Source organism: Balaenoptera musculus, chromosome 13 (assembly GCF_009873245.2).
Source record: "Balaenoptera musculus isolate JJ_BM4_2016_0621 chromosome 13, mBalMus1.pri.v3, whole genome shotgun sequence".
Lineage (NCBI taxonomy): Eukaryota > Metazoa > Chordata > Mammalia > Artiodactyla > Balaenopteridae > Balaenoptera > Balaenoptera musculus.
This window is the reverse complement of record NC_045797.1, coordinates 19,886,162-19,914,160: the sequence shown is the minus strand read 5'-3', so window position 1 is coordinate 19,914,160 and position 27,999 is coordinate 19,886,162. Positions and strand designations below refer to the sequence as shown.

Below are 27,999 nucleotides of genomic sequence, written 5' to 3'. Positions count from 1 at the left end.
CTGCAAATAGCAGAATCATGGGAGAATGAGATATAGGACTGGTATGTTGTGATGGCAGGGTTATATTCTGCAGAAGATCCAGGGCATCACGGCGGGACATGGAAAAAACCAAGACAATAAGGGAGCAGGTAGATAGGCAGGTCAATATGAGGACTTTGAATACCTAAGGTAGTAATTGGGACACTTTACAATTTGGCCAAGTAATGTCCTTTTGCAATATTGGATTCCAGAAGTATTCATTTGTCTCATAACTGTGCATCAATAGTCTCCACTGTGGGGCTCCTTTGTCATCACCAATGATCCGGGAAGACAATAAGATCATTAAAAGTCTATCTTCTCTGGGCTATGGGGATCATTTCCACATTGTCCCATGGCCACCAGTCCCCTGAGGGTCTCTCTCCCACACTGCTTCTCCCTCTTGTCTTCTCCTCTGTGCTCCTCTATTCTCAATTCCCAGGCCTCTTACAACATTGCTTCCAGGAAGACCCTCTTAAGAAACAAATCAAGCCATATCACTGGCCAGCTTTTAGACTGCCATTTTCTCCGTGTTGGGGATGAGGTCCAGCTCACCCTTCCTCCCCATCCTTGTTTCCCTTCAGTCCTTCCTCTAGCTAGCCACCCTGAGCCTCTGCTCAGTGTGCATGTCCCTTTACCACTGTCTAGAATGGCCTTCATTGCCTCAAGAACTTCTCAGCTCTCAAAACTCAACTTTCAAGCAGCTGGCTTAGTGAAGTTTTAAAATTTCTCCTGAAATCATTTATTAGTTTTTCCTCTAGGATCTCATAGCTCCTTACACAGACCTCTGGCACAGCACTTACCATATTACAATATTTTGTTGGTATATCTTCTTCCCCAGCAGACTGGGGGGCACACCTTTGTCTCTCCCACCAAGTATAGCAAATAGAAGGTGTATGGTAAGTGCATATTAGATGAGTTACTTTGGAAACTTCAGAGAAAACTTGTCTTGCTCCTGAGCATATTGTTCTCTATAGCTGCTGGCTTTGCTTTTCTTGGTCCTTCATAAGAACCTCCCCCAAATCAAACCCCATGACCTCTTGTTCATGTACAGATGTGTTGGTTGAAACCTGCCCCAGAGCTGGAAGGGGCAAAGGGTTTTTCCAATGGTAGCTCTTTTGTTAATGTTACATACCACAGGGAAAGATAATCATCGACCTTCTGCTTCCTCTTAGGATGTGCCACATTGGTCAAATCGTGTCATTACGTGTTGTCAGGCTTTGAGAGAAAGCATCTTTCATTTTAATTTTTTGCATGATTAAAGTCATTCAATTACCATTCAATTTAATTAAATAGCTTTTATGATTTAATTTTAGTGAGGGGAAAAATGATCCATCATTAAAATGATGACTGAATGATGATTTTTTTTTTTATTATTGCTGTAGATAACAGGAAAGAGCCTTTGAGATAAGTTTTGTAATAAAAAATCCTTCTGGTAGTCAGGATAGTCAGTAAAATGTGTTATCGGTAATGAAAAAGGAGTTGTTGATATTGTTAATTAATAAGTGATGAATTACCGTGGAACCTGACACCTCATTTACCCCAGTAACATTACCCCGAGAAATTATAGAGAATATTAGGCTGTCACTCTTTACAAAATTTTTCCTTGAAAGAGAGAGCGAGAGCAACAGCGAGAGTGAGAGAGAGAGAGCAAGAGAGAGAGAGCAAGAGAGAGAGAGAATAGGGATATGTAAGCTTTTAAAGTAAAAATTCTAAATTGTACTTTAGTACTCAAGCAAAACTAATCTGTTAAAGAAAATACATGGTCTTCATCTACATTAAGGCATGTTGTAGAAATATCAGAATTTATTTAATAGCATATATTTTTCTCTCTTTTAAAAAATTAAGAATGGATACTTTAAGTTGTATGTCATAATATTTTCTTCGTTGTGAATTTCATTAGGAGATTTTTTTTTTCTGCAACATCCTTCAGGATGCTGAATACTAACTTGGTAATAGAGGAAAAAATTTTAGGCAATTAATGTTGGGATTCTTTTTTAAGGAAAACTATTCTAAGTGTGTACATTTTTAATATAGCTTATTGAAATTTTTGTTTTTCTAATCCAGGAAAAAGACAGTCTTATAACTGAGAAATGCTTGGTCATTTGGCTGTCGGTTCCGACACTAATTCTCTGACACAGAGTATTCTGCAATTCCATTCAATTCTGACATTACCTGGGATTAACATGGACCCCAAGTTGAGGGCAAACTCCTTCACAAGACCATCTACACTCAGACACCAGCTGCAAGTCTCGGGACCACCTGCACTTCTGACCAAGTGGCTAAAACATTGTGTGTTCCCAGAACTTCCCCAGGTGCAATAATTTCCTAGAAGAACTCACAGTATTCACTGAATGTGCTACACTTAAGATTACAGTTTTATTATGAAGGATATAACTCACGAACAACCAAGTGGAGGAAACTCATAGGACAAGGCCTGGGAAGGGTGGGGACGCAGAGCTTTCATGCCTCTCCTTGTGGGGCCGGGGTACATCACTCCCCCAGCACACCGATGTGTTCACCAGCCAGGAAGCTCTTGGTGTCCAGAGTTTTTACTGGGATTTTATTACATAGACATGATTGATTAAGTCATTGGTCATGTGATTGAACTCAATCTCCAGTCCCACTTTCCTCCCTGGAGGTCAAGCTGGTGCAAAGTTCCAACCCCCTAATCATGTGATTGGTCTTTCTCATCACCAGCTCCCATCCTGAAACTATGTGGGAGCCCCACCAGGAGTTGCCTCATTAACAGAATAAAGACACTCCTATTACTAATGAAAGTCCAAGGGTGTGTGAGGCCCTTAGCCAGAAGCCAGGGACAAAGACTAGATATGTTTTCTTTACACCACAGACTTATTTTATAAAAATGTCTCAGATTTGGCTTTTTGAATGGTTATTAAATCAGTTGCAGTAATATTTTCTAGGTATCTCCTATGTGCTTATCACCAGCCTTGGGAGGAGATGGGGTCACAGAAGTATAAGGCATGGTGCCTACCTAAGGTCTATTCCAGGAGACCAGCTCAAAAAGTGAAACACCCTAATACTAAGAACTACCCATGCTGAGCACTTTGCATCTGTGTTCACATTGTATATCCTCATAACAGCCTCATAAAGTAGTCCCGAAAGGTAAGTAAAAGCACACCGTTAGATTAAAATTCAGGTCTGTCCAATTCCAAGACTATAATTTTCCATCAATCCACATTATAATGTATACTGGAATTGAGTCATATTGAGAGGTAAAGGGCACTGGTGTTGTTAGTACAAGTTCAGAGAAAGGTAGCTCAGTGAGGGTAGGGAGAGTCGGGAGACTTTGCGGAAAATGTTGGATTTCAACAAGGCCTTGAAGAGTTTGTAGAGAATGGATCCCAAGAGGGGAAAGCAGGGTGCCTTCCTGATGAGAAGAACAAAATGAGTACATGTGAGGCAGAAATAAGTTTGAGATATTCATGGATGGACTAAATTTCTTTCCTTGAATATCTCTGCTTATAGGGAACTCATCTTCCCTTGAATGTACCTGTTCCATACTGCATCCCTCCTTCAGTACAAGATTCTTTCTTGCCACCAGCTGAACATGACATCTTTCCTCAGAGCTCTCAGTTCTGCCCTCCATAGGACAGTCCCCAGAAGAGTGAAAGTTTCTCTCCTGGCCCTGAGAGTCTGCTTTCCACAGGGTAAACCAACCCAATCCTTACCCACAGTCTTCAGACCACATGGTTCTGAGATCGTCTGCAACTGAAATTGTTGGAGTTGGGTGGTGGTTAAGAGAGTCTGTTGTGACATCAGAGAGATTGGGATTTGAAGTGCTACCTGCCATTCACTAGATATGGAAGTGAATTATTCTCTTTGAACCTCAGTTTCTTCCTCTGTAAAGTGGGGATATTGATAACTTCTTCAGAGATGGTGAAAATTATACAAAATAAGAGAGTGCCCCCAATATAGTAGGGATTCAATTTATATGATCTGTTACTAGGGTACTGTATCTGTTAGCATTGGCTGTAAAAAAACAAAGAAACAAAAATCCTTAAATGTAATAGCTTAAGATTGAAAAAAAAGAAGTTTATTATTTCATGATTTTGTGTGCTGGCAACTTGGGCCGGGCTCAGCTTCAGAGTTCTGGTGCTCTTGGGTGGGCTCCCTCAGGTGTTTGTCATCTGCTGTTTTTTGTTGTTGTTTTGTTTTGTTTTTTTATTGAAGTATAGTTGATTTATAATGTTGTGTTAATTACTGCTGTACAGCAAAGTAATTCAGTTATAAATATATATATATATACATTATTTTTTTAAACATTTTTTTCCATTATCATAGGATGTTGAATATAGTTCTCTGTGCTATACAGTAGGACCTTGTTGTTTATTCATTGCCATCTGCTGTTAATTGAAGGTCTCACTCATGTGTCTGGTGGTTGGCTGGCTGCAGGCTGAGGTTCTGGCCAGATGTTCTTGTCATCCATCAGGCCAGCCTGGCCTACTTCACATGATGAGGGCCTTAGGGTTCCCAGGAGCAGCAAAAGGACATGTCCTATTGTACAAGTGCTTTTTAAATGTCTCCACTTGTATCATGTTTGCTGCTGTCCCATTGGCCCAAGGAAGTCCAGAGTTGGTGTGGAAAAGGAATACCAAAGGTCATGGATGAAGAAAGAATTATGGCTAATCGTATCATCTACCCCACACTAAACTCCTTCTAAACAAGCATTTTAAAGGCAGTAGTGAAGGATAGATGACTCTGTCAGAGACTGAATTTGTGTTATCTCTTGGCACATTAGTGACTTTGTACTTTACTGTGTGTATATGTGTGTGTGGATGGCTGTGGGTATGTGGGTGTTTGTGTGCATAAGAGAGAGAGACAAAGATGAAGAGAAGAAGGAGATGGAAAACTTACAGGCAACTGAGATGTCCAACTTGGAAAAAGGATCACTGAATCAAGCAGCCTTGGTAGCCTCATGCCCCACCTGGGCAAGAGGAATAGAGGAAGGCCTTCCAGCTCGGGCCTGCCCACCTCCACTACCCTCTATGTGCTGGTGATGTAATGCAGATCAAGGGTACCAGACTTATCCCAGAGAGTTAGATTTCTTTCACTTGTCTCTTCATGCTGTAAATATATGTTGAGTACTATCTCCAGGATAAGTACTGGCTTGAATGCAGCTGACGTTGAAAGCTGGCACTGCTACTTTTTCTCCCTGTGATCATAGACACTCCCAGAAGTTCATATGATCTTCAGCTTTCTTATCAATTTAAGGAAGGCACTAGATTTAGTGATCTTAAAGATATCTTCCAGTTGTAATACTATATAGTTTTACAATGCTATACTATTTCTTTTTTCCCTTTTAACATTTACACATCTTTTGTCCTGACTCTTTAGCTCCCAGCTTGTTGCTTTGATGACATCCACCGATGGGTGGAATGGAATACTGACCAAAAAAAATTGGATCAATAGAGTCAATTTCTGTGGAAGGAGGTTTTTCATGGTCCCTTACATCCTGTCACATAAGAGCCTTGTACTTATCCTTGCCCAAGCAAGATACAGTGTTCTATGCACTGAGATTTCTGTGTCATGACCTGGTCTCCTGGGAGATTTGCTTGATAAAATGGAAAGTTGTTCCACCTTAAGGTAAGGATAAGCTTCCCTTTCTACTTATACCTGTTTTATAATGGAGACATTTGTTAGATTTGGAATAGGAAGAATGGCATTAGCTATGGGATACAGGGCATTTACTTACCCTCTCTGAATCTCAGTTTTCTCATCAGTTGAACAGTACCTACCTAAGTATTGATGTTATAAGGAGTAAATGACATAAGATTCTATAAATGCCAAGGTCAGGACCTATCTCTTTGTATGACTTCAAACAATATTTGTTTTCCTCTCCTCCCTTCACCTCTTTGCAGAGCTGATCAAATGGGATTAGGTTTGCTGGCTGCAGCGCTTGTAACTCTATAGTACAACACAGATAATGGATTGTGATTACTGGCACCAGTCCATCCTCCAGGAGCTGGGAAGTACCAGAAGGTTTTCAGTGCACAGAGGTACCCAGCTGTGTTAGAGGCAGCTCTGGGGATGGACCCAGGTCTTTGAAATGAGCTTTGTCCACTGCTACTTTCTGCTCACTTGTCCACTCACTGCCCTGAGGAGGTCAACATATAAGTGGGGCCATACATGTCACCGTAAGTTCTGGAGCCTTAGGTAATGCAATAGGGTATATACCCTCGATTTGAGCCCTATAGGGATGCATACACTTAGATAAAATATTGCAGTACAATCCACTTAGCATACCAGTGGAGTACCTAGCCTTGGCCCTTCTATAATCTTGTGCTGACCTTCCCCCTCTCTTATTTTTCACCTCTTGAAACAGAGAGCAAAGTTTCATTGGCAAAGGACTCTCAGTATTTCTGAAAGGCATTTGGTGAACACACAGTGTTGTTTATTTCCTTTGATGAGTTGATTTCCCTCCCTTGAAAAGTTTCCTTTTGAAATGCTGCACAGAAACACCGTTTCTCTTTGCCTTCTCAAGAGAGCCATAAAATGCGATTGGCTATTAGCTGAAATGCAACCTCTTGGCTCCACTGATCCAAAGGGATTTGGTATCCCCAGGGTGACCAGAGATAATTATACACAAGATATATTCAGAAATGTCCCTGAGTGCTCACTCAGGATCTGCATTGTTAAGACAGTGCATTGTCAAGACCCAGGCCATAGTTATGAGCTCATCAGAAATTCAAAGACTAAGTCCATCCAACATGTTACATGCAAGACTGTTAAGTGATTCACTTCTGGAGGTGAAGTCATTGGAGCTCATAAAAAGGCAGCTTATGAATCTGTGGAAATCAAGCCTATGTGGTCTTCCAAATCAGTCTTTGGGGATATGAAGGATGAGAGATGGGAATGAGAATCTTATAAGTGGTTTTAATCTGAAATATACAAGTTAACTTTAAGCAGGAGGACTTGAGAGGAAGGGATCTAATCACAGGTGTATGTCATTAAGTTGTTTTAAAAAGTGATTTTCTAAAAAGTGTACACTGGCATCTATAGGCACAAAGAATCAAAGGGCAAGTAATGAGATAGACTTGTCATGTGACACCTACGTCCAAAAGGAGTAACCTCACAAATGCAACCCCAGAGATGGAACTTGCAAGTGTTCGAGTTGTTTTAAGTGAGTATAGTTTGAGAGGCTAAGGAGGTACCCTCTTTATGGCATTACTTCAATGGGAAGATGTCTAATGAGTTACCACAGATGATGACAGATTGTATAAGCCTTCCCTTGAGCCCCACTGCAGCTGAGGGCGGTGGGGAAGTGTGTCCTTGTGCCCTCCTAGAGCCAGAGGGACAGCTAAGTCATGCAGCAAGAAGGATATTTCTCCAGCCACTGCATATGCTGAGCACTCAATGAGAAGAAAGGATAGAAGAGGGGAGGGGAAAGGAAGATGAGGGGAAGAAAAGGAAAGGAAGGAGTAAGAAAGAAAGAGAAAATGAGGAGAGGCAGAGGAGGAGGGAAAGGAAATGGGGCTGGCCATTAATAATCATTAAGTGATGAATTCTAGGCTACATGCCAGGTATTTGCACTTGCATTATCTCAATTTCCCTGACCACGGCACAATTAGTGTGAGTGGAATAATCTTATTCATGGCCACACAAGTGGAAGGGATTCTGCCTTTCTGCTTCAACAGCAGTTACAGCAAGGGGCATTGCAAATTCACTACCCAAGTTCTTATTGGATGAGTTGAATATCTTAATAAAGAGTTCTATTTGTTAGAAGGTGAGCATGGAGAATTAACAATTGAATGAAAATAGCAAGGTATCTTCTTGGGGAGTTAAGGAGGCCTAATTCTAGATGGTACAAAGCTGCCAGGTCTCCTCTACTCCTAAGGTAAAAGTGGTCCCAACTTCAACAGTTCATTCAATCCTAAGGTGGACAGTCAAGGAATGAGGTTAACAATTGCAAGGGTGTTAGCAATAGTTTTCAGCTCCAAGCCCTATCCAGAGTAGTTTCTCCAGCTTCTCCTCTCCCACAATTGAGCCTCAGCAGCACAGAAGTGGTGGCTGTTTCTCTCTCCACTGTTGTGAAATCATCTGTTCCATCATCTCTGATCTTCAATCACCTTCTTCTCATCACCTCTGAGAATCCCTCAAAATACGCACAGAGGCAAAGGAGGATTCAGCCCTGCCCTCCCTGAAAGATATTGTTTTCTCTGGCTCCTTAAGAGATTAGCCTTATGGTTTTAGCTTTTCAAACTTCCTGGTCTATACCCCATTCCATCTAGAATTTTGTTGTACCAGTTAAGATGCTTATGGCTGCAAGTCATAGAAGCACTCACTTTCCAATGACTTGAAAAATGGTTGTTTATTATCTCACACAGCAATAGGTCTACACGTATATTCCCCAGGCTAGGCTCTGGGGCACAGTAGTGTCATCAGAGACCCAGTCTCCATCCATTCCTCAGCCCTGTTCCCTCACCTAGTCCTTGTGCTTGCTCATTGCAGGATTCAGAATGGCTCTCCATGAGCCAAAAAAGAGGGACTTTTTCTTCTACATACCACTTTTTTCTAGGAATAAAATATTACTAAGTTCCCCAGCAGACAACTGTCCTGCTGGTCAGCCACAACCTAGCTTCAAGGAAGCTGGCCAAAACAGCCTGTGACTTTTTTGGCCTTTATCATGGTGACAGACTCTGCCATCATGGACAAAGAAGATGGGGAATGACTGTTGAATAGATTGCCAATAGCATCTACCACTCTGGTATCTCTCTTATTACAATTTTCATTCTCAGACTGGGTCTAGGGACACCGAGGAGGGCATCCAGTGTCATACTCAAAAGTGTCCATTCCTGATGACCGTCAGCCAGTGCCTCAAGATCAAGCCCAGGTGTCTCAACTCTCTTACCTCACAGTGATTTTTAGTTTCTTCCAGGGAATTAATGGAGAGACTGATGGTCACTTTTGCTTTTGGTCTTTGTACAAGAGTCATAGTCTAGGGACCCAGTCATCAGTCCTGATATGTTCCTTTATTTTGCCCCAGTGGGCCCACTGGGTACTCATACAAATAGATAAAACTCAGACAACCCAGGCAGGATTCCCAATGGGAATGCAAGTTAGGGTCTTCTCAGGGAAGTTGATGAGACACTCAAAGTCTGATGTGGAATTAAATGGTCTCCTGACTGATGAGACTCCAAACATGACTTTATCAAGAATACCAGTAACATTTCAGCCACTCTGTTTGCATGGTGTTATACAGGCATGTCTTGTGTGATAAAAGTCAGTGTAATGGATATAAAATTTACTTCACAACAAGAGTGAAAATATTTCACTTGGCTTTTTGTTTTCTTGTAAAATTGCATCTAATCTACTTGGAGCTTTCTCTCTTACCAGGGAAGTTAACTGTCAATTACTATAAGGATTCTTGTACCATACCAACCTCTCTTGATTATGTGATGGCACTGGAGGCCTTATATTGGTCCAGACTCTCAGGAATAGTGCTCTGATCTTCAGGTCACATGATCTCCACTTCCCGGGTCACTGGCCATGTCCACATGGTTCCTCAAAGGCAGTCAGATCTGCTGTTTCATGCCATGCTTGGTCACTGGAGTCTTTTCTGGGGGTGGTGCTCGTGACTCAGTCTCCTTAGGAGCCCCCTCATAGCCACTCCCCTGTAGGATCCTGCCACCTCCTCAGATCCCTGCTGGTTGCAACCATGTCACCCTTCCAATCTCAGAAGACATTCTCTAAAACCTCTCTCTGCCCTGGATGTTCCAGTGACCTTTTCAAAAACTTCCTTTTGATTAATAATCTCTGAGATGTTTCTGCAGAACCTCCCTTCAGGAAGCCTTAGGAAACGCACCCCTGGACTCTATTCTACTTCTAACAGTGAGCACAGGGGAAGGATATCAGAGTGGTTAGTTCTTTTCTCCCTAACTCATCCTGTTAGAAATAGGATACATTTCCTTATTGAAATGGAACAAAATTAAATTCTAGATTGTCCTGCTGATTAAGTATCTGTTTATAACAAATCCAGTCATGACTTGCTGGTAGGCACCTTGCCAGTGCATTTGGCCCATACCTCCCTTTCATTTGCCTGCCTCCATGCCATTGCACATAGTGGATTGTTCTCTTGAGAGACCATTTCCTTCCATTCTGCCTGTCAAATCCCCACCCACCTACCTAGACCCAGTGTACAGTCCGCCTTCTTTATCAAGAACTCGTCTACCTCCCACCCATTTCCTGAATTGGGACAATCCTCTCTTTTTGCTGTGTCCTCAGAACACTTTGATACACCTGTGTTGTAGTATATATCTTTCTCCACCTTTGGTTGTCCTCATATGTGTGGGCATTGTACCTGTCCTGTTGGACTGTAAACCATTTGAGAGCAGAGCCATGTCTTGTTCTCTTTGCTTCCATGGTGCCTAGAAAGAAACTAAATGGAATTAAATGCAAATGAGTTGTCTCCTGACCATGGATAGTGTATAATGGGACACAAAACATATATGCATGGTACATGATAGTAAGTAAATTAATAATAGAGACAATGAAAAGGAGATATCCTGGGGCAGTCCAGACTGGGAAACATGGCTGCTAAGGACAGTGAAGGTTCTAACACCTTCTGGTGGCAAGAAGGAGAACCATAGTGAGCTGAAGGCATCGGGAAAGGTTTCTTAGATATCTTTAGAACCCTAACTGGATGTTGCATCATCATGAAAATTTGAATGACTAGAAAGAAAAGGAGAACATAGAGAAGTCATGGGCATGGGGAGGGAGAGAGAAATGACTTCAGCATCTGTGGGTTGGTTTGGACACATCAGGAATAACCCCTATTGGTGGCTTATGTTTTCATCAAACCTCACAGCTTATTATTTTATGTGATTCTGTCTAGTGATATTCATAGACTGAATTCCACTCTGTTGCCAATAGCATTGGAAAGAAGATTCACTGTGTACAAAGTCAAAACTGCTTCAGTGGTAATAGATACATCTGGTACCAAAAGTAATGAAAATAATGATGAAGAAGATACTGGTGATACTAATCATACTTATTAAGCACTCTCTATGTGCCCAGCATGTGCAAAATGTTTTACATACATTAACACTACTCCTCCCCAAACAATCAAGGTAGAAAATTTAAACCATCCCTATACTAATAGAGGCTGAGTTGCTTGCCCCTTATCACTCACTGGGTGTATGGTGGAGCTGGGACTCAAATCTAGGTGTATTTTATTCCAAAGCCCAATCATTTTTCATCCCCTAGAACCCTAAAGGCTGAGGACAAAAAAGCAAACACAACAACAGAAGAACACAAATTTTATCTCATGATATGTGCTTAAACTCACACCTCTGATAGGGTACAAATGTAATCTGTATTAACCAGGTCAAGGTTCAGTGCAATGTAAAGGCATCTCGTTTGCTTAGTGCTTCATCCCATTTGAGAATACAGCTATGTGGGCTTATGCAATTATTTTCTTACTTAATGACTTAATTACTTTCTCATGATTTGATCTTAAAACTCAAACCATCTCCCTCACCAAGGCTGTTTATTTTGGAAACCTAAGAGCTCATTTTCAGGCTTTAACCCCCAGCTGCTGCCCAGGGTCCTCAGTGATAGTTTCCTGAGTGAGGGGTATTTACCTCAAGGTGAGACAAACTGTTGAAACCCCGTGGCCTCCTTAGCACAGGGATTGAAAACCTCTTCACAATCACCACAAATTTATATTTGCTGTTGGAAAATTGCTTTGGGAAATGATGTGGATCAGAAAAGTAAATTTTCTGTCAAGATAAACTTTAGTAGTGAGCAAAGCAAAATTCGGAAAAGAGAAAAGATCCCTAGGTGTTCTATCTCATTTTTATTAACATTCTTTAATATTTACCACAGTCATACTCTGTGAGCCAAACTGTCAGTGGAAGCATTGAACTACAGAGAAGATTCAGGAATTTCTCTAGAGAGGATACCTTCAGTCTCATTTTACAAACAGAAGGTGTGGATAACAGATGTGCTTCAAAGAGCTCGTGGTTTTTAAAAGAATAAAGGTGAAAAATAAAATCCCTAAAACCCCACCACACAGATACAAAGAATCTACTGCTTCTGGACCGGCCCAGACTTTTCAGTGTGTTTCCAGAAATTGCTGTTTTGCAGTCTGCACAGACGGTGGAGTGCTTGGACTAGCAAGGGAGGGTAGGAAGCTTGGCAGGACACCAGCTCAGAGCACGATTCTTCTTTGCTTTTTCCCGAAGAGCTGAGCCTGGTAAAAAGTCAAAACACAAACAGACCCTTTCCCTCTTCCCCATCTGCTTTCATCCCAGTTCTTTGGGGTTGGTAGCCCCGGGTAAACCAGTGGAACCCAGCAGGCTGCAAGCTGCTGAATCTGTTGCTGGATTTTGCTGCAGTTTAAGGCTGCTTGGCTGTGGTGCCCAGGGATGCTGAGTCTCACCGGCCGACAGATACAGGACCACAGCCAGAGCCTGTGCGTGAACACTCAGAACAGCAGCACATGCACTTTTGAGTTTGATGGCGGTGATATGATGCAATAAGTGATTATAATTGAACCAGGGTGGACTTCTGTTCCCCCTTCTTCCTGAAATCTCAATTTAAATTCTTAGGAGATCTAGCAGGTCTGGGGAGAGGTGTGCACAGAGAAAGAGGACTGGAGACTGGATCTGTTAACAGAACTGGAAAGAATCGTTATATTGGGAGAAAAATAAAGGCAATCACCTGTGGCAAGTCTTGAAGCACCTGTGTGATGGGAGCTTGGTAACCTCCTTAACTAAGTATTCCAGCTGGCTTTGCCTAATAGAGATGGTGTTCTCTTTCTTCCCACTTACTTTAGTTGCTAAACCCCAACTTTTCCCTCCATGGAGATAGTTTTTATATTACTAATTTTAATGTTCTCTTTAAATTAACCTCTTACAGCTACTTCTTAGAATCCATTTCTAGAAACCAGTTGTTCCTAATGCCTTTCAATGCTCCTCTAGTCTATTTGTATAAATACAACGTGTAACTATACATTGGTGACACAGGGTGGGAACTACTATTACTTGAGAACTTAACTGTCAGCTAGCACTGTGGTTGACTCAGTATACGTGATCCCTGATAATCTTCCCAAGAACATGCAAGGCAGCCATTAGTGTGTCCATTTTAGAGATGTGAAGGCCACAGTTCTTAAAGCTCAAATGATGACCTGTCCAAAGGCCATTAGACTCAAGTGGGTCAGACTCTGCTCCACGTTGAGGGGCAAAGTCAAGTGAAAGGAGCGCTTCCCTTAAGAAGCAAACAGTCTAGTTGTTGCTTCCCTGTTACATATGCTCTCGAGAGAGAGAGGATTCATGAGGGACTTAATTCAGAGCAGTGACTAATAGCAGGAATTCCACTCCCTGTGGAGGAGAGTTTGAAGCATGTGGCCCTCTAAAGTCACACTGTGGGTGGCCACCCATATGTCACCACCCTCCTCCGTCCACTGCTGTAAGCCTTCGCATGATACTACGTAGCTCCTAAAGTTGTCACTTACATTCTCTCCTTTGATCCTTACCAGATCCTTGTGAGACAGGCTGAGCAGAGATTAGTTTCTGAATTTTATACACAAGGGAATTGAAGTCCACAGAGGAGGTGATATATCTAAGTCAGTAAGTGACAGAGCCAGGACCAGGGCTCAGTCTATTAATTCCATCCCAACAGTTTTTTTCTAACACATCATGAAACTTCCAAGTAAAAACAGCTCTGGGAGATGCTGAGTGTAGGAGGGACTGATAAGACCAAATTCCCCAAATGAAACTTTGGCTGTTCAAATAACCTCTGAATTCCAGGTTTCAATATCGAAGAACCCAGACCTCCTTTGACCTTCTCAAAATCTCAATTGGTGACCTGCCATGATGCTTTAATTTTTTGTGATTTTGTCTCTTCCCCATGTTAATCACTATGTATCTCAGCATTTCTTAAACTTCTTTTTTCATTATCTCCCCCCAAGAGACTTTTTTGGACCTTTTTTTCCCAATTGTCCCCTCACTTTGAAATTTTAATACCACAGATATATTGTGTATCTGTTTATATACTGTCTACCATATGTATATGTGTACTTTATACATAAAACTAGTAAGATATTTTTCATCCCCTTAAGAGCCAATTTTTACTCCTTGGGTTCAGTATTACCCCTGTTGAGAATGCATACTGTAGCTCAAAACTATGAATTCATTAAAAATTTTTTTTTTAAAGAAGGAGGAGGAAAGAAGAAAGAAAGGAATGAAGGGAGGGAGGAGAGAAAGCAAACAACAAACAATAAAACAAGTTAACAAAGACACAAAACACTAAACTGGAAGTGGTCCTCAATTTCCCAATAGTTACAGCTTTTCCTGGTAGTATAGAGACATGTGTTGGGGTTTCATTGTGGCCAGTCTTTCCAATATGCCCGTCCAAAGCCGGTGCGGAGCATTCTTTAGTCATTCTGTGAGTAAATCACAAGGAACAGGCTGGGGCTTGGAACAGACTTACCTTTCAGGAACTAATTCCCTAGGAGCAAAATAGAGCATTTCCTCTGACCAAACATAATCTCTGTTTGTGGTGTTGGGTAGGTCTCTAAGGAGGAGTGGAAGCTTCCCTTGGGGCACGTCTAATGAATTCATAACTTTACCTATTGATAAGAAACAGCAGTGGAGAATATATTGGAAATCACCCCTGCTTTCCTCCACACCCTGTCTACCAGATCAGAGAACTAGAAAAACTGCCCAAAATTACTACTACAGATGAGAAAGGAAAAGCCAGGCAGGTGGCACTGACTTGCCCAAAGGCCAGCAGCCAAGTGACAAAGCTGGAATTTGAACTCTGCCTCATAACACATGAGCTCCTCTCCCAGAAGATCGTCCACCTCAGACGTGTTCTCCTTTTGTTACACTTGCTTGAGCAGCATCAAACTGCGGCTGTTAGTACACAGAGAAAAAAATCTGTAAATAAACACCAGCAAGTCTGTTACAGCTGAAGATGTATACTTAGTGTCTCGGGGGCCAGTATGATTTAATATTGCCGATATTAAATAAAAGTTTGGGAGCCGGGTAACAATCGCAAGCTGTGTAGTCTCTTTCCACTTTCAGGAATTGACTACAGAGAGCAAACAGCTCCAATGTGAAAGTGAGTTTTGCTGTATTGCCAAAGACCCACACAAATGATGCTTCCTTGAGCTGGCCTCCAGGCTTTGGTATGTGTGAAGGTAGAAGGCGGGGCCACAGCTGCATGGGTACATAGATGTCAGACACACACACGCATATTCCAGTGATGGGCTACATTCACCAGGACTGTCTGATCTCAGTGGCAAAGCCAAGTCAATTAAGAACCAGAAAAAAGTCAAACGTGGGTATCAAGGCTAAGGCCTGAGCCACTTGCAAAGCTATAAAGGAAGAAACATGTCTCTCTACCCTCAGACTTCACACTCTGCCTCCTTAACTTCTCCTTCCAGACCCAGTGCTTTCAGGATCTCAGATTTTTGGATAGTACCCTATCACAGAAGAAAATGGGGGTAGCATGGCTTTGCAGCCCTGTTGGACTCAGCACCCCCGCTGGCTGTGTGACCTTGTTTTATTTATCTTTCATTATCTTTTATTAAAGCAAACCAAAATCCCACTTATCTAGCACCTATCATGTACCAGCCACCCACTTTACAAAGAATATCTCATTAATTCTCAATAGTAACTTATTTAATTCTATTCATAACCCTATCTCCATTTTATAGATGAAGGAATTGAGTATCAGAAAGGTTAAGTAACTTGCCAAAGTCACTCAGCCAGAAGTGAACCCAAGCACTGTGTCTCCAGAATCAATGTTTGACCCCCCCTCACCACTAAGGTAAGTGACCTTGGGCAAGTCGTTGAACCTCTCTAAACCTTAGTTTACCTATCTGTAAAATGAGAATATTAATACTCCTCTGGACAAGGAGGGATAAAGGTTTGTTTCAGGGTTTAAATGAGAAAATGTTAAGGATTTAGCAGGTTGCCAGGCACTTTGTAAATACATTGTGTGATAAACATGCTCATTGCAGGGCGGGGGTGGTGGTGTTTGCCTTTCGTAAATGGATCAGGTTGAAGTGGAGGCCTCTCCTCCCCACACCCGTGATGAGTCTGGTGGACCTAGACTCTTACCGCAGTCTTCTTGCTAATGCCTCACCTTCAAGTTAAATTGGTCTATTGTTCACTCAACAAACATTTACTTAATCCCTGAACAAGAAATGTTGTGTCACTTTGATTGAATGAGTTGACCAATTCAATGAGAACTAAAAAACCTGAGTGATGTGTTATCTTTAGTTGCAGTTCAGTGATAACACAATTCCTCCTCTTCTTCCTTACAGTATGTTTGTTCTTTTCTCTTTGCACCTTTATGATTTTTGAAATAGTGTGCAAAAAAGGATAAATAAGAGAAAATGAGATAAAAATGACCTGGACAGAAAGCAAAAGAGTGAGGCTGAATTCCAAGAAGGACCATTATTTTTAGAATAAAACCCATGCACGCACACACAGACACAGTTGCAGGGAAATATAGATTTCACAGCAAATGCAATCACTGTGAAGCAGACAGTGAGACAAAATCACAGAGTGTGTGGTTGTCCTACAGCTGAGGGACAAATGACAGGATTGCCTTGGCCAGCCAAAGACAGATTGTTGCATTATTCCATTAATTGTGTGTAGCTTGGCTTTTCCAGACCTTTCTGTGGCAGACTAATCCAGCTCTCACTTGCCACTGACTGAGCCATCTCACTTTTATCCAAGTCTGCCTAGAATATCTCTGAGATAGAGGTCTCTGCCACACATAGTTTGCAATATTGAGAACTCTTAATTGAAGATAAACACACTGATGGTGAACATCTAGTAATACATGATTTCTAAAGAGGATATTGGTTTAAGGACATAAAATATGCTGGAAGATTCAGTCTTGATCCTGGCTTTATTTTAAGTCCCATAAACTGTTGGCAGATCTGGGCTTACATATGAGCAATTGCCTGTGTTGTTTCATTTGAGAGGAACAAGGAAGGATCTCCTGTCCAAATATACATCACCCAGGTGTCTCAGTACCTGCAATTCTCGCACTAGAACAATTTCCTTAGGTTATTCCCCCAAAAGATCTTTTTTAAACTGCAAGAATTTCTGGGCAAAATAGGTATCAAGATCCATCCATCCATTTTCTACTAGCATTTAGTTTTCACATTCTTTAAAGAGTTGCTGGTAAAGCAGTTGATGGCAGTAGGCTGAATGGAAAGGGAACATTTTGATGTTCGCTATTTGGAAAGCATTGGCATCTATTTGGAAGTCTCTGAGGCATCGTGGAGGCTCCTGTGGAAATAAGAAGAGTGTCAGGCTTGGCAGGGGGCTTGAGGGGGGCACCAAAGGGGCAGTAGTGAGACTGTGATGCCAAATTTTGTCATTGCCAGACTCTGGCTGGTGAGGGAGAAGGTATAGGAGCATGAGTGCAATGTGTTCTCCAGGACTCCTGCTGGAAGACTTACTGAGGTTTGTATTTTGAGCAAGGCCAGCCATGCTTCATCACAACCAATCAGAGAAGGAAAGGGAAATGACGGAGGAGGACACAGAATTTAGAAGACGCAGTTCCAGGTGTTAGACCTTGACCTTCGGCAAGCTACTTAACCTCTTCTGATCTGAGTCTTCTTGTCTAAAAGATGGGACAAGTTTGTGTCTGCCTTTTGTGATTGTTGGGAGAATTAAAGTAAATAAAATAATTGTAAAGAATACTTAGTAAACTGTAGAGCACTCAGAAACAAATTACAAGCCCATGTATGCTTGTACATCTTTCTCACAAAATCAGCCCCACCAGGAAGAGTCAGTGAGGCTGGGGCCTCCTCACTTAACACTGACCCCCATCCAGCTCAGCCACCAGCCCACCATGCTTTCTTAAAGAGCTGCAGTCTGACTTGTGGATCTTACAGATTGCTGAGCTACAAATGTGGCGATACTTGTGACCCTCTAGCTCAGTGTTTCCCAACTTTGACTGAACTTTACAATCACCTGGGAAGTTTTAAAACATATCCTCACCAAAGCCACACTCCAGATCAATTAAATCCACATCTCTGCGGGACGGACCCAGGCATCAATATTTGTTAAAGCTCCCAAATGGTTTAAATGTGCAGCCAGGGTTGAGAAGCATTTTCCTAGCTGAGCAAAAGAAAGAAGGATACAGCTAGAAAATTATTTTTTTTCTCATAAAGAGGGGAGAATAATGGCTTCCCAACATGACATTGATAAGAAGCCAATAACCAACCTGGTAGATCAGAGTAAGGAAAGAAACGGTTAAAAAGGGTTGTGGAGTAGAGTTGGTGTATCGCAGCTACTTCTGATGATTATTTGATCAATATAGAGCACAAATCTTGAAACTCTCTCCCCTCTTGCTCTCTGTCGTTTTTTTCCTCTCTCTTCCCCTTTGCTCTCACCTTCCAACCTTGGCTTTTACTTTTCCCATCTCTCCCTTTCTCCATCCCTCCCCCTTGCTCTCATTTTACTAAAGGGCTCTGAACCCCTAGTTTTCATTGTAGCCACTTACTCAGATCTAGTAAGTTATTTCAGGAGTCCTGTGCAAATGTTTGCCTGTACTTCTTCCCTGCCCCCCCCACCACAGTGGCTTCTTCAGCCTTTTTACTGATCTTGCTTCATGACAGATCCCTGTGTCTCCCCATCTAACGTGTGGGTGAGTGTGAGTGCGTGTGTCCTCTCTAGGGTTTCCTTTCATCTTCCTGCACATTCTAAAAACCCCATTTTCCACCCACGCTTGCCTGTACTTTCTCATCTGTTTTCCTGCATACCCACATCCCTCTCTGAAGCCCTGGTCTCTTTGTGATTTTTTACCTACCTTTACATGTTCACATGCAGTCAATCCTGATGAATCAGAATATCTGGGGAATGGGAATTCAGGGGAATTTTAATTTTCTGGTTAAGTGGCACTAGCTTGAAACCACTTTTGTTTTATTGTCGGGGAAAATGATGAAATAGAAACCCAGAACCCAAAGGGTCCTTAGGGAATACCTGGATGAACCCTCCCAAAGGCAAAGAGAGAGAAGCTGTCTGGAGTTAAGATGATTACCAGTTGGACCCAAGGCCTGTGAGTACCAGCACCAGGTCTAAAGACCATCTCTCCTGACTTCAAGACCGGGGTTCTTTCAGAGCACTCTCTCGACATAGCCTGCAGAATTGTTGATTAACCAGGACCAATCAAAAGTAAGTTGCATTTTTGAAGTGAACTCTCTAGTTCTCTCCTAATGTCATAGGCCCATAAACTTCACTCATCAATGTGGTCTGCCTGGCCCCAAATGCCCTTCATTTTGCAATTCCTGCATCTCTAGACCATCCTGCTTCTAAGATCTGAAATCATGGCCCTGATTAATATGTCCACCACTCACTAGACTAAGCAGATTGATTCTTATTTTTATTTTTTGGCTGCACCACATGGTATATGGGATCTTAGTTCCCCAACCAGGGATCACCTGCGCCCCCTGCATTGGAAGTGTGGAGTCTTAACCACTGGACCTCCAGGGAAGTCCCAGCACATTGATTTTTAAAATGAAAGCCCATTCCCACCTTGGAGACATTCCAGGCTTGGTTGGAGAAGGGGAAAAGCCCAGACATCAGAACACCTACTGAAAGGAATATCAAGTTTCTCATTTTCCTTCTTGTTAATTAAATATCCACTGTTAACTCGATTTTTTTTTTTTCTGTTTCCTAAATGAGGTATTGCCAGAGAAAAAGTGGGTCAATGGAGGGCTCTGACAGGTTTTGTCCCAGTTAATTTAAGTTTTGCCATATGTTCTTTGAGAAGTGTGTGCTAGCTACAGGTCCTCGCGCTGATTAGCAGCCAACCTGAGGGGTTTTCATTTAGACTTCCAATTCTCTTGCAAGAGAGGAAGATTAGAAGGCAACAGAGCTGGGTGAATGACTCCAAGCAAAGCTGGAACACAGCTTGTTGGTGTCAATGGCCTCATTACTCTATACCAGGGAGCAGAGTTTCTGAAACTCGGCACCCTTGGCATTTTAGGGTAAATGATTCCTTGTTGAGGGGGCCTTCCTGTACATTGTAGGGTGTTCAGCAGGATCCATGACCTCTACTCACTGGATGCTGGTAGCATCCCACCCCCAAGCATGAAAACCACAAATGTTTCTGGACATTACATTGATTGGGTGGCAGATTTGCCCCTGGTTGAGACCTACCACCATAGAGACATAGCCCATTTAATGACCAAGAGGGGTCATTAAATAAATCCTCAACAGTAATATATGAATACCTGGAAGACCTTCGTCTCTCTGAGTCCAAAATCCTCTGGTTAGTGGTTGGGCTGGATGATTAACTGAACTTTGTGCTCCTGGAAGCCTGTGAGAGGTCTCCTCTGTTGGCAGAGTCCTGCATGACCCGATTACAAGAGGCCAGAGCAAACAAAGTCAGGATGAAAATTCCTGGATTCAAGCATTGCACCCATGTCATCCACCAAGAATATGGTGAGCATGTACCCTTAGCGCAGGCTAGTCCTAGGGTCTTTGCTGGTTAGAGGAGTGGAGGAGGCAACCATTCAAGGAAATTAGAAACAGGGTATAGTTAAAAGGACACCAGACTGAATGCCCTGTGCTTCCAATTACTAGCTGTACAAAAACACTCAACCTCTCTAAGCCTCAGGTTCCTCATGTAAAGATAAGGTCTAGATAAAGGTTCTCATACCAAGTAACCACTCAGTAAATGTATTTCCTCCATCTCATTTACAACTCTGACTAAGCCTTAAGGAAGTAATAGCCAGGTTTTTGCTTTGAGCTAAAAACTGTAAACTGTGTCCAGCTGAGGAAGGCCAGGAGCTGGGGCCCAGTCACAGGAGTAAGAATTTTGCCTGCAGGATCCCTGGAAAAAAATCAGAGTAGAGCGATTTTTAATGGAGAAATGTTTTGTAACCCTGAGGTGGAACTCATGAGTTAGGTGCATGCTCTCTAAAGAATGCTTTGCTGGCTCTTACCACTAGGTAGCAGGCATACACCCTTCTATGGCATGAGGAGCTCAGAAGATCCCCAGCCTGCAGAGCCTCTACCACTCATTAACTAATGCCTGAAAATACCATCAGCCACCTCAGTCCTTTACACCTTGTGATTGATTTTATCAGATCCTTTTGTGAGTAAAAGTTTGACCATGGAAGAAGAAAGCAGGAGGATAATTAATGCTGGAGGGTTCAGTTATATAATATGGTCATGTGTATGTCGTTATACATGTGGTTATATATATATATATATATATATATATATATATATATACATACATATATGACAATGTAGTATGTGTGTGTGACTATTATGTGTCATGTTATGTCATTTACGTATATGTATGCATGTGTATATCCCTAAACTTCTCCCAAAATATATATTTCAGGAGCCTGTCTAATAGTCATATTCCAATTAACTCCTTGCTATTTGACATTCCACCCATGGCAAACCCAAATCAACCAACATAACCACCTATCTAGAGGAGATAATTGATGCTTATTTTGACTACCCTGAAACATTATAATACCCATTGTCCAAAGCATATAAATTCTGGCCTCTTGATAATGGTCTCTGTGAGAAGGGTATCTGATGCCTTTCATTATCCCAGGATGTGTGATCCACCAGTGCTCCCTTCTACATGGCTGCACCAGACAGCATAGGTGCCGAACTTGCTGACAAGTCGATTAATATAACCCAGCAACACAGGAGGCCCCTAAGCCCTCCAGTGATCTGTGTGCAGTTGCTCAGGAAACTTGAGAGAAATAACAGGTAGTGTTTGCCCCTCTAATGACTTACACATACTCATAAACGTGTTGCTGATGCTAAGTCATACCGAACGCCTCCTTCCTGAAGGCAGGGGAAAAAAGGTAAGGCACTCTTAGACTTTGAAGAGCTTGAGAGAATATTAAAAATGAACTTTAAAAGTTTCCTTTTACTGGAATAACCTTTTCTTTATGATGGCAACTTTGCAGTCTTGAGAGCCTGGGCTGGGTGGTGGTCTCAACTATCAGGGCTGGAGTCTGAGCCCCAGGGGCTGCTTTTCCTCAGAGTGAAGGCCAAAGGATGGGTTTCATTCAACCTGCTCACTCTGGTACCACCTAAAAAAAAAACTATCGGGGCTAAGACTGGTCTGAGAGTGTCATTTGTCTTTTGAAAGGACTTTTTTTTCTATATAAATATTTGAAAAACCTCTATACTAGGGCTGAACTTTAATCAGCTGGGAAGGTACTGCACATGGAGTGTTAATCCATCACAATGCCCAGGAAGAGACAATGCCCAGGTCTTAAATTCTTTCCAGACAGCACAGGACAAGGAGATCAGCACCCTCTGTGGGAAGAACAACAATAAAAAAGGTGCTACACCTTTAAAAATCAGATTGTCTTTTAAATGCTCAGTAGTTTCCTTAGAGGGGGTCAGAGCAAGTTTCTTGAAGCTTAAAGATCAATTAATTTAAGAAAGATAAGATTTCAAGTGTCATAAAACCTTAGTTAAATCTACCAATTTCCCTCATTCTTGCCTTCCCCCACCCCCTGCCATTCTCCAAAGCAAGAGGCACAGGAGCATGAAATGATGTGAGCTAAATTTCTCTGTTTGTGTAGGAAACATATTTCCTTGCCTATAAAGGCACACAACACAGAGACAATAACGCACACACACACACACAAACACACACAAACAAATTAAGAACACAGTTTTCATGACCATCATTTGTTCTCCAGGTCTCAGGTTACAGAGTCCTGTTTACAATAGTATTTCATTAGATTTACGTGGACTTCAGATCTTCTACATATGTGGTGTTTAGTCATATGGTGGGTAGGGGTGGCAGCAGCATATAACAAAGCATGATTACTCTCTAGCTTTTTCTCATGGCCACATTTACAAAAGAAGAATGAAGGGGGAAAAAGTCTTAGAGATAGGAGAGAAATTCTACAGTTTCCAATATCCATATTTCTAGGGGGTAGGGTGGATCTGTGCTTCTGATGTTTGCCAATAAGGCTTTGCTTCTGGAAGCTTTCCCTATAAGCACACCAACACCACCCTTAATGCACCAAGCCAGAGCAGCTTTTGGCACTGGATTTCAGGAACCTTCCCAGGAGCATATTAAATCCATAGAATCCAAAGATTGAATTGAATCCTTCAGTTGCACAACTGGGGGATTTTTTTTTTTCCAGAAAAGGTCTGTTGTCTCCTAGAGGAGGTCTCTTTAGTGAGGTTTCATTATAGATGTTCCTGCAACCCCTTCCCTCCAAGTGAGATGCTGTTTACAATGGCATTCCCAAATGATCATTCTTAGATTAAATCCAAAACCCCCTCCTCAAAGTTATCAAAGCGTCTCTCTTCTAGAACATTACTAGTTTAAATGGGTGTTGCGTGCATTGGTATGTGTCATAAAGTCATGTTTTAATTATAAACAAAATAAGATGACGTTTCCTGGTCAGAGAAAATGAGATTATGGGGTGTGTGTGTGTGTGTGTGTGTGTGTGTGTGTGTGCACGCGCGTGCGCATGCCCACACGCGTGTGCGTGCGTAAGAAGCTCTCTACCAAGGCTTAACATCTTAGAGACATTTGCAAAATATTTCTCTTGAAAGAACCTCTCAGAAGCAGTATTTTTAGGCATATTGGGTTCTCCATTGGTAAAAGAGAAATCTACTACCAACCCTCAGATTAAGTAAACCTCCTGGTGATGCCATTCTGCATTTCAAACAGCTGATTGTGCCTTTTTAGGTAGGTGGCCGGAGGCATTTGCATTTTGGGAGAGGGTGGTGTATGTTTTCTCCCCCCATCCCTCTTCCTGCAATTCAGACTTCTCTCTCTCTCCAAAAAGAAAAGGAAAAAAGAACGATGCCAGTCTGTAAGATCATTCAGAGGGGTGAGCACCTGAGTTTGAGAAAAACTTCTGGACATGGACAACATTAGCTCACCAGCTGTCACTCCTGACAGTTTATTTCAATCACACATTTGCTTAAATTGCTAGCTAGTGAAAGACCCCTCCCGTCCGTCACACATACTTCTCCCCCGTCCCTTCCCCACACCACCACCTGCTACCACTCTTGAATTTAGTTCAATAAACAACCCACATCTCTGTGGACCTGGAAACCTATGAAGGTTGGGAAGGGGAAATCACTGACCCCAACACAGAAAAAAACTAAGACAACACAGGAAAGCAGGCATTACACAACAGGGCAATCTGAGGAGAGGCAGCTTTTCTGTCCTGGGTTAACAAATTATTCCTATTTCAGTAATATTGGAACATAGGATCAAAAACTCATCTTCCCCATCCCACCCCACCCCCATCACTTCTGTATCCTGTCTGCCCCTAAAGTCTCCTGCTACAAGCAGCACCCAGGGTAGGATTTTCTCACTGTTCCCCACAGCAACTAGGAGTGTGCTGTCACTGCTGAGAGCCTCAGCTTGCTGCAGTCTTACCAATATGCTCCAGAAAGCACAGCTTTCATCACCGAACATTTGGATTCCGCCTTATTTCCCTGAGTCAGACCACAGGAGCTGAGGGTCTTTCACTTGAGAGAGTATGGAAAAGGGAACAAATGCTACTAAGTCTGGTGAATCCAAGGCGTAGGAGAATAGTGAACCAGTGGCATTTGGGGGTGAGATTTTGAATCGATTTGAAAGACGCTTGTATTAAGTGCAAAAATGTTTCCTGTTCATAGGAAAAACTGCCTGGCACTGCCTTTTAAAAAGCATTTGCAATGATCTCTGCCTTAAAGGCTGAGCAAGGATGCTCAGTCCTCAGTCCACCTTTCAATTGCTTTAAAGTGGCTAGATTGCACTGCACCTCCCCACCCCCAAATATAATATAAAGGGTCTTGCTTTTTTCAGTCCTTAATCATGTGGGGTACCTCCACCTGATAAGCTCTGTTTGTCCTTCTTAATGTTTCAAAATAAGCCTGGCTACTTTGCTCCTGAATTTCTGGATTTTCCCTCTGGCCACTAGATCACCCCTCCACTCACACACACACACACACACGGGGGCAGGGGGAAGGAAATTCTAACTGTTGCTTCTCTCTTAACCAGGTAACAATTCATTTAGGTTACACCAGTCTGTAAAAACTGTAAATGCTATTTTATTTTAAACATTTTAAGTTTACCAAAAAAAAAATCAATGATTGATTGATTGGTACCTTTTTACACTCTCAGATTCCTGAATATGGACAGATCTTCAAAGGGAGGAAGGAGTTCTCATATGAAATTTAAGATAGACTGTCCTGAAGGTTGTGGGGTGGGGTTTTGTTGTGTTTTATCTCGCTTTTGTTTTTAAGACACAATAAAGCTAAAATGTCAAGTCTCTGGGAGAGATCCCCTTACAGTTTCAGTCAAGGAGCATATCAGAGCACAGACAGGAGGACCCCAGCCTGGTGCTCGCCGGCCCGCCCCGGCTGTCCAGGCATATTTGGTAGCGCACGGGTTGGGAGCCACTGGGACAATCACACCTCGCATTCCCTCGCGGGCTGCTGGTGGCAGGTACACGAGCCATACTCGTTGATGATGACCAGGGCTCCCTCAATGTGGTTCGGTTTGTAATCAACGTAGTATTCCTGGGCAGACATGGCAGCCATCTGATGCATGGTCTGTTTCTGCTTTTGCTTCCTGCGCTGCGTCACAAAGCACTGTCTGAGCTGCCTGAGACTGGCTGGGAAACACTTCCAAGAGACATAGAGCACCAGGACCACGATGAGGAAGGAGAAAATGAGGGCCATGGTGCCGGTGACCACCTTGTGAATCTGCACAGCGTTCTCGGCGTGCTCGCCGCCGGGGAGGGCCACGGTAGCCAGCTCAGGCGTGCTGTCGGGCTGCCCCTCCCTGCCGTCAGCGAGAGTGGTGGCCGGGCCGGCGGAGGATCCCAGGTCGCTGCGGTTGGTGACGGCCGAGAGCAGGTGGCCGCTGGTGGGCTCGGCCCCCTCCTCGCACAGGTGGAAAGCGTACACGGCGTCCAGGACGTCCTCGCCCTGTGCGTACTCCGGGCTGGCGCACTGCAAGTTGCCATCGTAGCGCCCCTGGAAGTTGCTGAGCCACGAGGCCAGGGCGCACACGTTGCGCCCACAGTCCCAGAGGTTCCCGGCCAGGGTGACGCTCGTCAGCGACTTCCAGGAGTTGAGGATACGGGGCTCGATGTAGGTGAGACGGTTGGAGTCCAGCTGCAGGGACTGGAGGTGTGGCACGGTCTCGAACACATGGGGCTCCATGTACTCGATCTCGTTGCCCGACAGGTCCATTTTCTCCAGGTTCCATACCCAGTCCAGCGAGCTGACCACAATGGCCACCTTGTTCCTCCTCAGGCAGAGCGAGTGCAGGGAGATGAGGCGCGGGAAGTGGGCGAAGTTCACCTTGACCAAGTCGTTGTGCTCCAGGTGCAGCTCGGTGAGCTTGAACAAGCCGGCGAAAGAGTTGCGCGCCAGACTCTTGAGCTGATTGTATCCGATGTCGAGAAACTTGAGGCTGCGGCAGTCCTGGAAGATGCGCACGGGCACGAACTGGATGGCGTTGGCCCGCATGTGCAGCGTGGTGAGCTTCCGCAGCCCGTGGAAGAGATCGGGCGCGAGCGCCTGCAGCTTGTTGTACGAGAGGTCCACGCTGCGCAGGTTGGGCATGGGCCGGAAGGTGGTGTTGGCCAGTTGGGTGATCTGGTTGGAACTCAGTGTGAGTTCCTTAACTCGGCGCAGTTTCTGAAAGGCGTCCCCCTGCACCGAGCAGATGTGATTGTGATCCAGATAGAGCCACGTGAGCTGCATTAACCCCGTGAACTGGCCGGCGCGCAGCTCCGAGAGGCTGTTGTAGCGCAGGGACAAGCCCAGCAGGCCGGACAGGTTGTGGGGCGCCTCGGTGAGGTTGAGCGCCTCGCAGTACAGCAGCCGCCCCTCGCACCGGCACAGCTGCGGGCACCCGCTGGGGGCGGCGGGCAGCATCTGAAAGCAGGCCCCCAGCAAACACAAGACCACCCCCGAGGGCCTCCTCAGCAGCCAGTATAGACAGAGACCGAGCAGCAGGAAATCCATTAGCGAGAATCTTTCCAGAGAGGCTGGAGAATGTCCATTGGAAGCGCTCGGTCAGAAATCTACATCATATTTTATTCCGAGGGAGGGGGAGCGGGGGAGGGGGAGAAAAGGGCAAAAATCAAATAAATGCATTGAAATAAAGCAGGATCCCCCCCTCCCCAAAGCCACACGTTCACCTCTAAGCATGCAGAAAGCTGGGCAGCATAGAAAGTTCACAGCCACGTAAAGATCAAAGAGATGGTGATTTGGTCCATGTTAGATGCTGCAGCAAAGAAAAGGGAGGAAAAAAAAAATCTTCGGGAAAGAATTTAATTAAAAAGTGTCTTACCCACCCTTTTCCAGAGAGTGACAACCTCCATTCAGCTGCTCCCTTTGTGTGCAGGCTAATTATATGCAGGGCGAGAGAAGACCCCTCTGTGTTTCCGAGGCAGCCCCGGTCCGCGGCCGGCGGATCTGGCAGGCGCACAATGTCTCACTTTGCTGCTCCGCTCGGGGCTGCAGGGCGGCCGGCGAGGCGGGGAGGCGACTTCTAGGACCCGCAAGTTTCCCAACTGCGTGCGGGAACCGGGGCTTCGCCTTCCTGCCGCTGTCCTTTCCCTCTGCAGTTCGGACTGTGACGTTGTGGGGGAAAAAAAAAAAACTCCAAACTCGGGGCTCGCGACTCCCCAGGATTTGACAGTCTGGTTAATGTCCGTCATTGGAAAGGACCACTGACCGGCGCCACCTTTTGCTCCGCGGAGACCGCCTGCCATTCGCGCCCGGGGCGGCTGCGGAGAGCGGGCTCGCTCATGCTTTGCGGGCGGCGGGGAGGTGCGGGCGGCGGGCGGCTCGGGCGGCGGAGCTGGGAGCGGGGAGCGGCGCCCAGCGCCCGGGCTCCTTCCCTCCGCCAGGCAGTGTGAGGCGCGAGCTTGCACCGGCACCTACTGCTCACTGAGTGTCGTAAGCTGCTCACGATTGTGCGTCTTCCCGGAGCACCTCAGACATGGGCAGATTGAAAAGGGGTGGG

General features: G+C 43.9%; 2 protein-coding genes across 2 annotated transcripts in view; one reads left to right on the top strand and one right to left on the bottom strand.

Annotated features, from left to right (window-relative positions):
• CTNNA2 (catenin alpha 2) overlaps positions 1-27,999 on the top strand; it is a 1,049,409-nt gene that overhangs the window by 672,531 nt on the left and 348,879 nt on the right.
• On the bottom strand, positions 25,045-27,917 carry LRRTM1 (leucine rich repeat transmembrane neuronal 1). The gene is made up of 2 exons (XM_036873993.1): positions 27,326-27,917; positions 25,045-27,052 (listed from the first exon to the last, which is right to left on the bottom strand). The coding sequence occupies exon 2, from the start codon at positions 26,991-26,993 to the stop codon at positions 25,425-25,427; it is 1,569 nt and encodes a 522-aa protein (XP_036729888.1). The 5' UTR covers positions 26,994-27,052; positions 27,326-27,917; the 3' UTR covers positions 25,045-25,424.

Coding starts and splice junctions, on each gene's coding strand:
- LRRTM1 (XM_036873993.1), bottom strand. CDS start 26,993: ATGGATTTCCTGCTGCTCGGTCTCTGTCTATACTGGCTGCTGAGGAGG.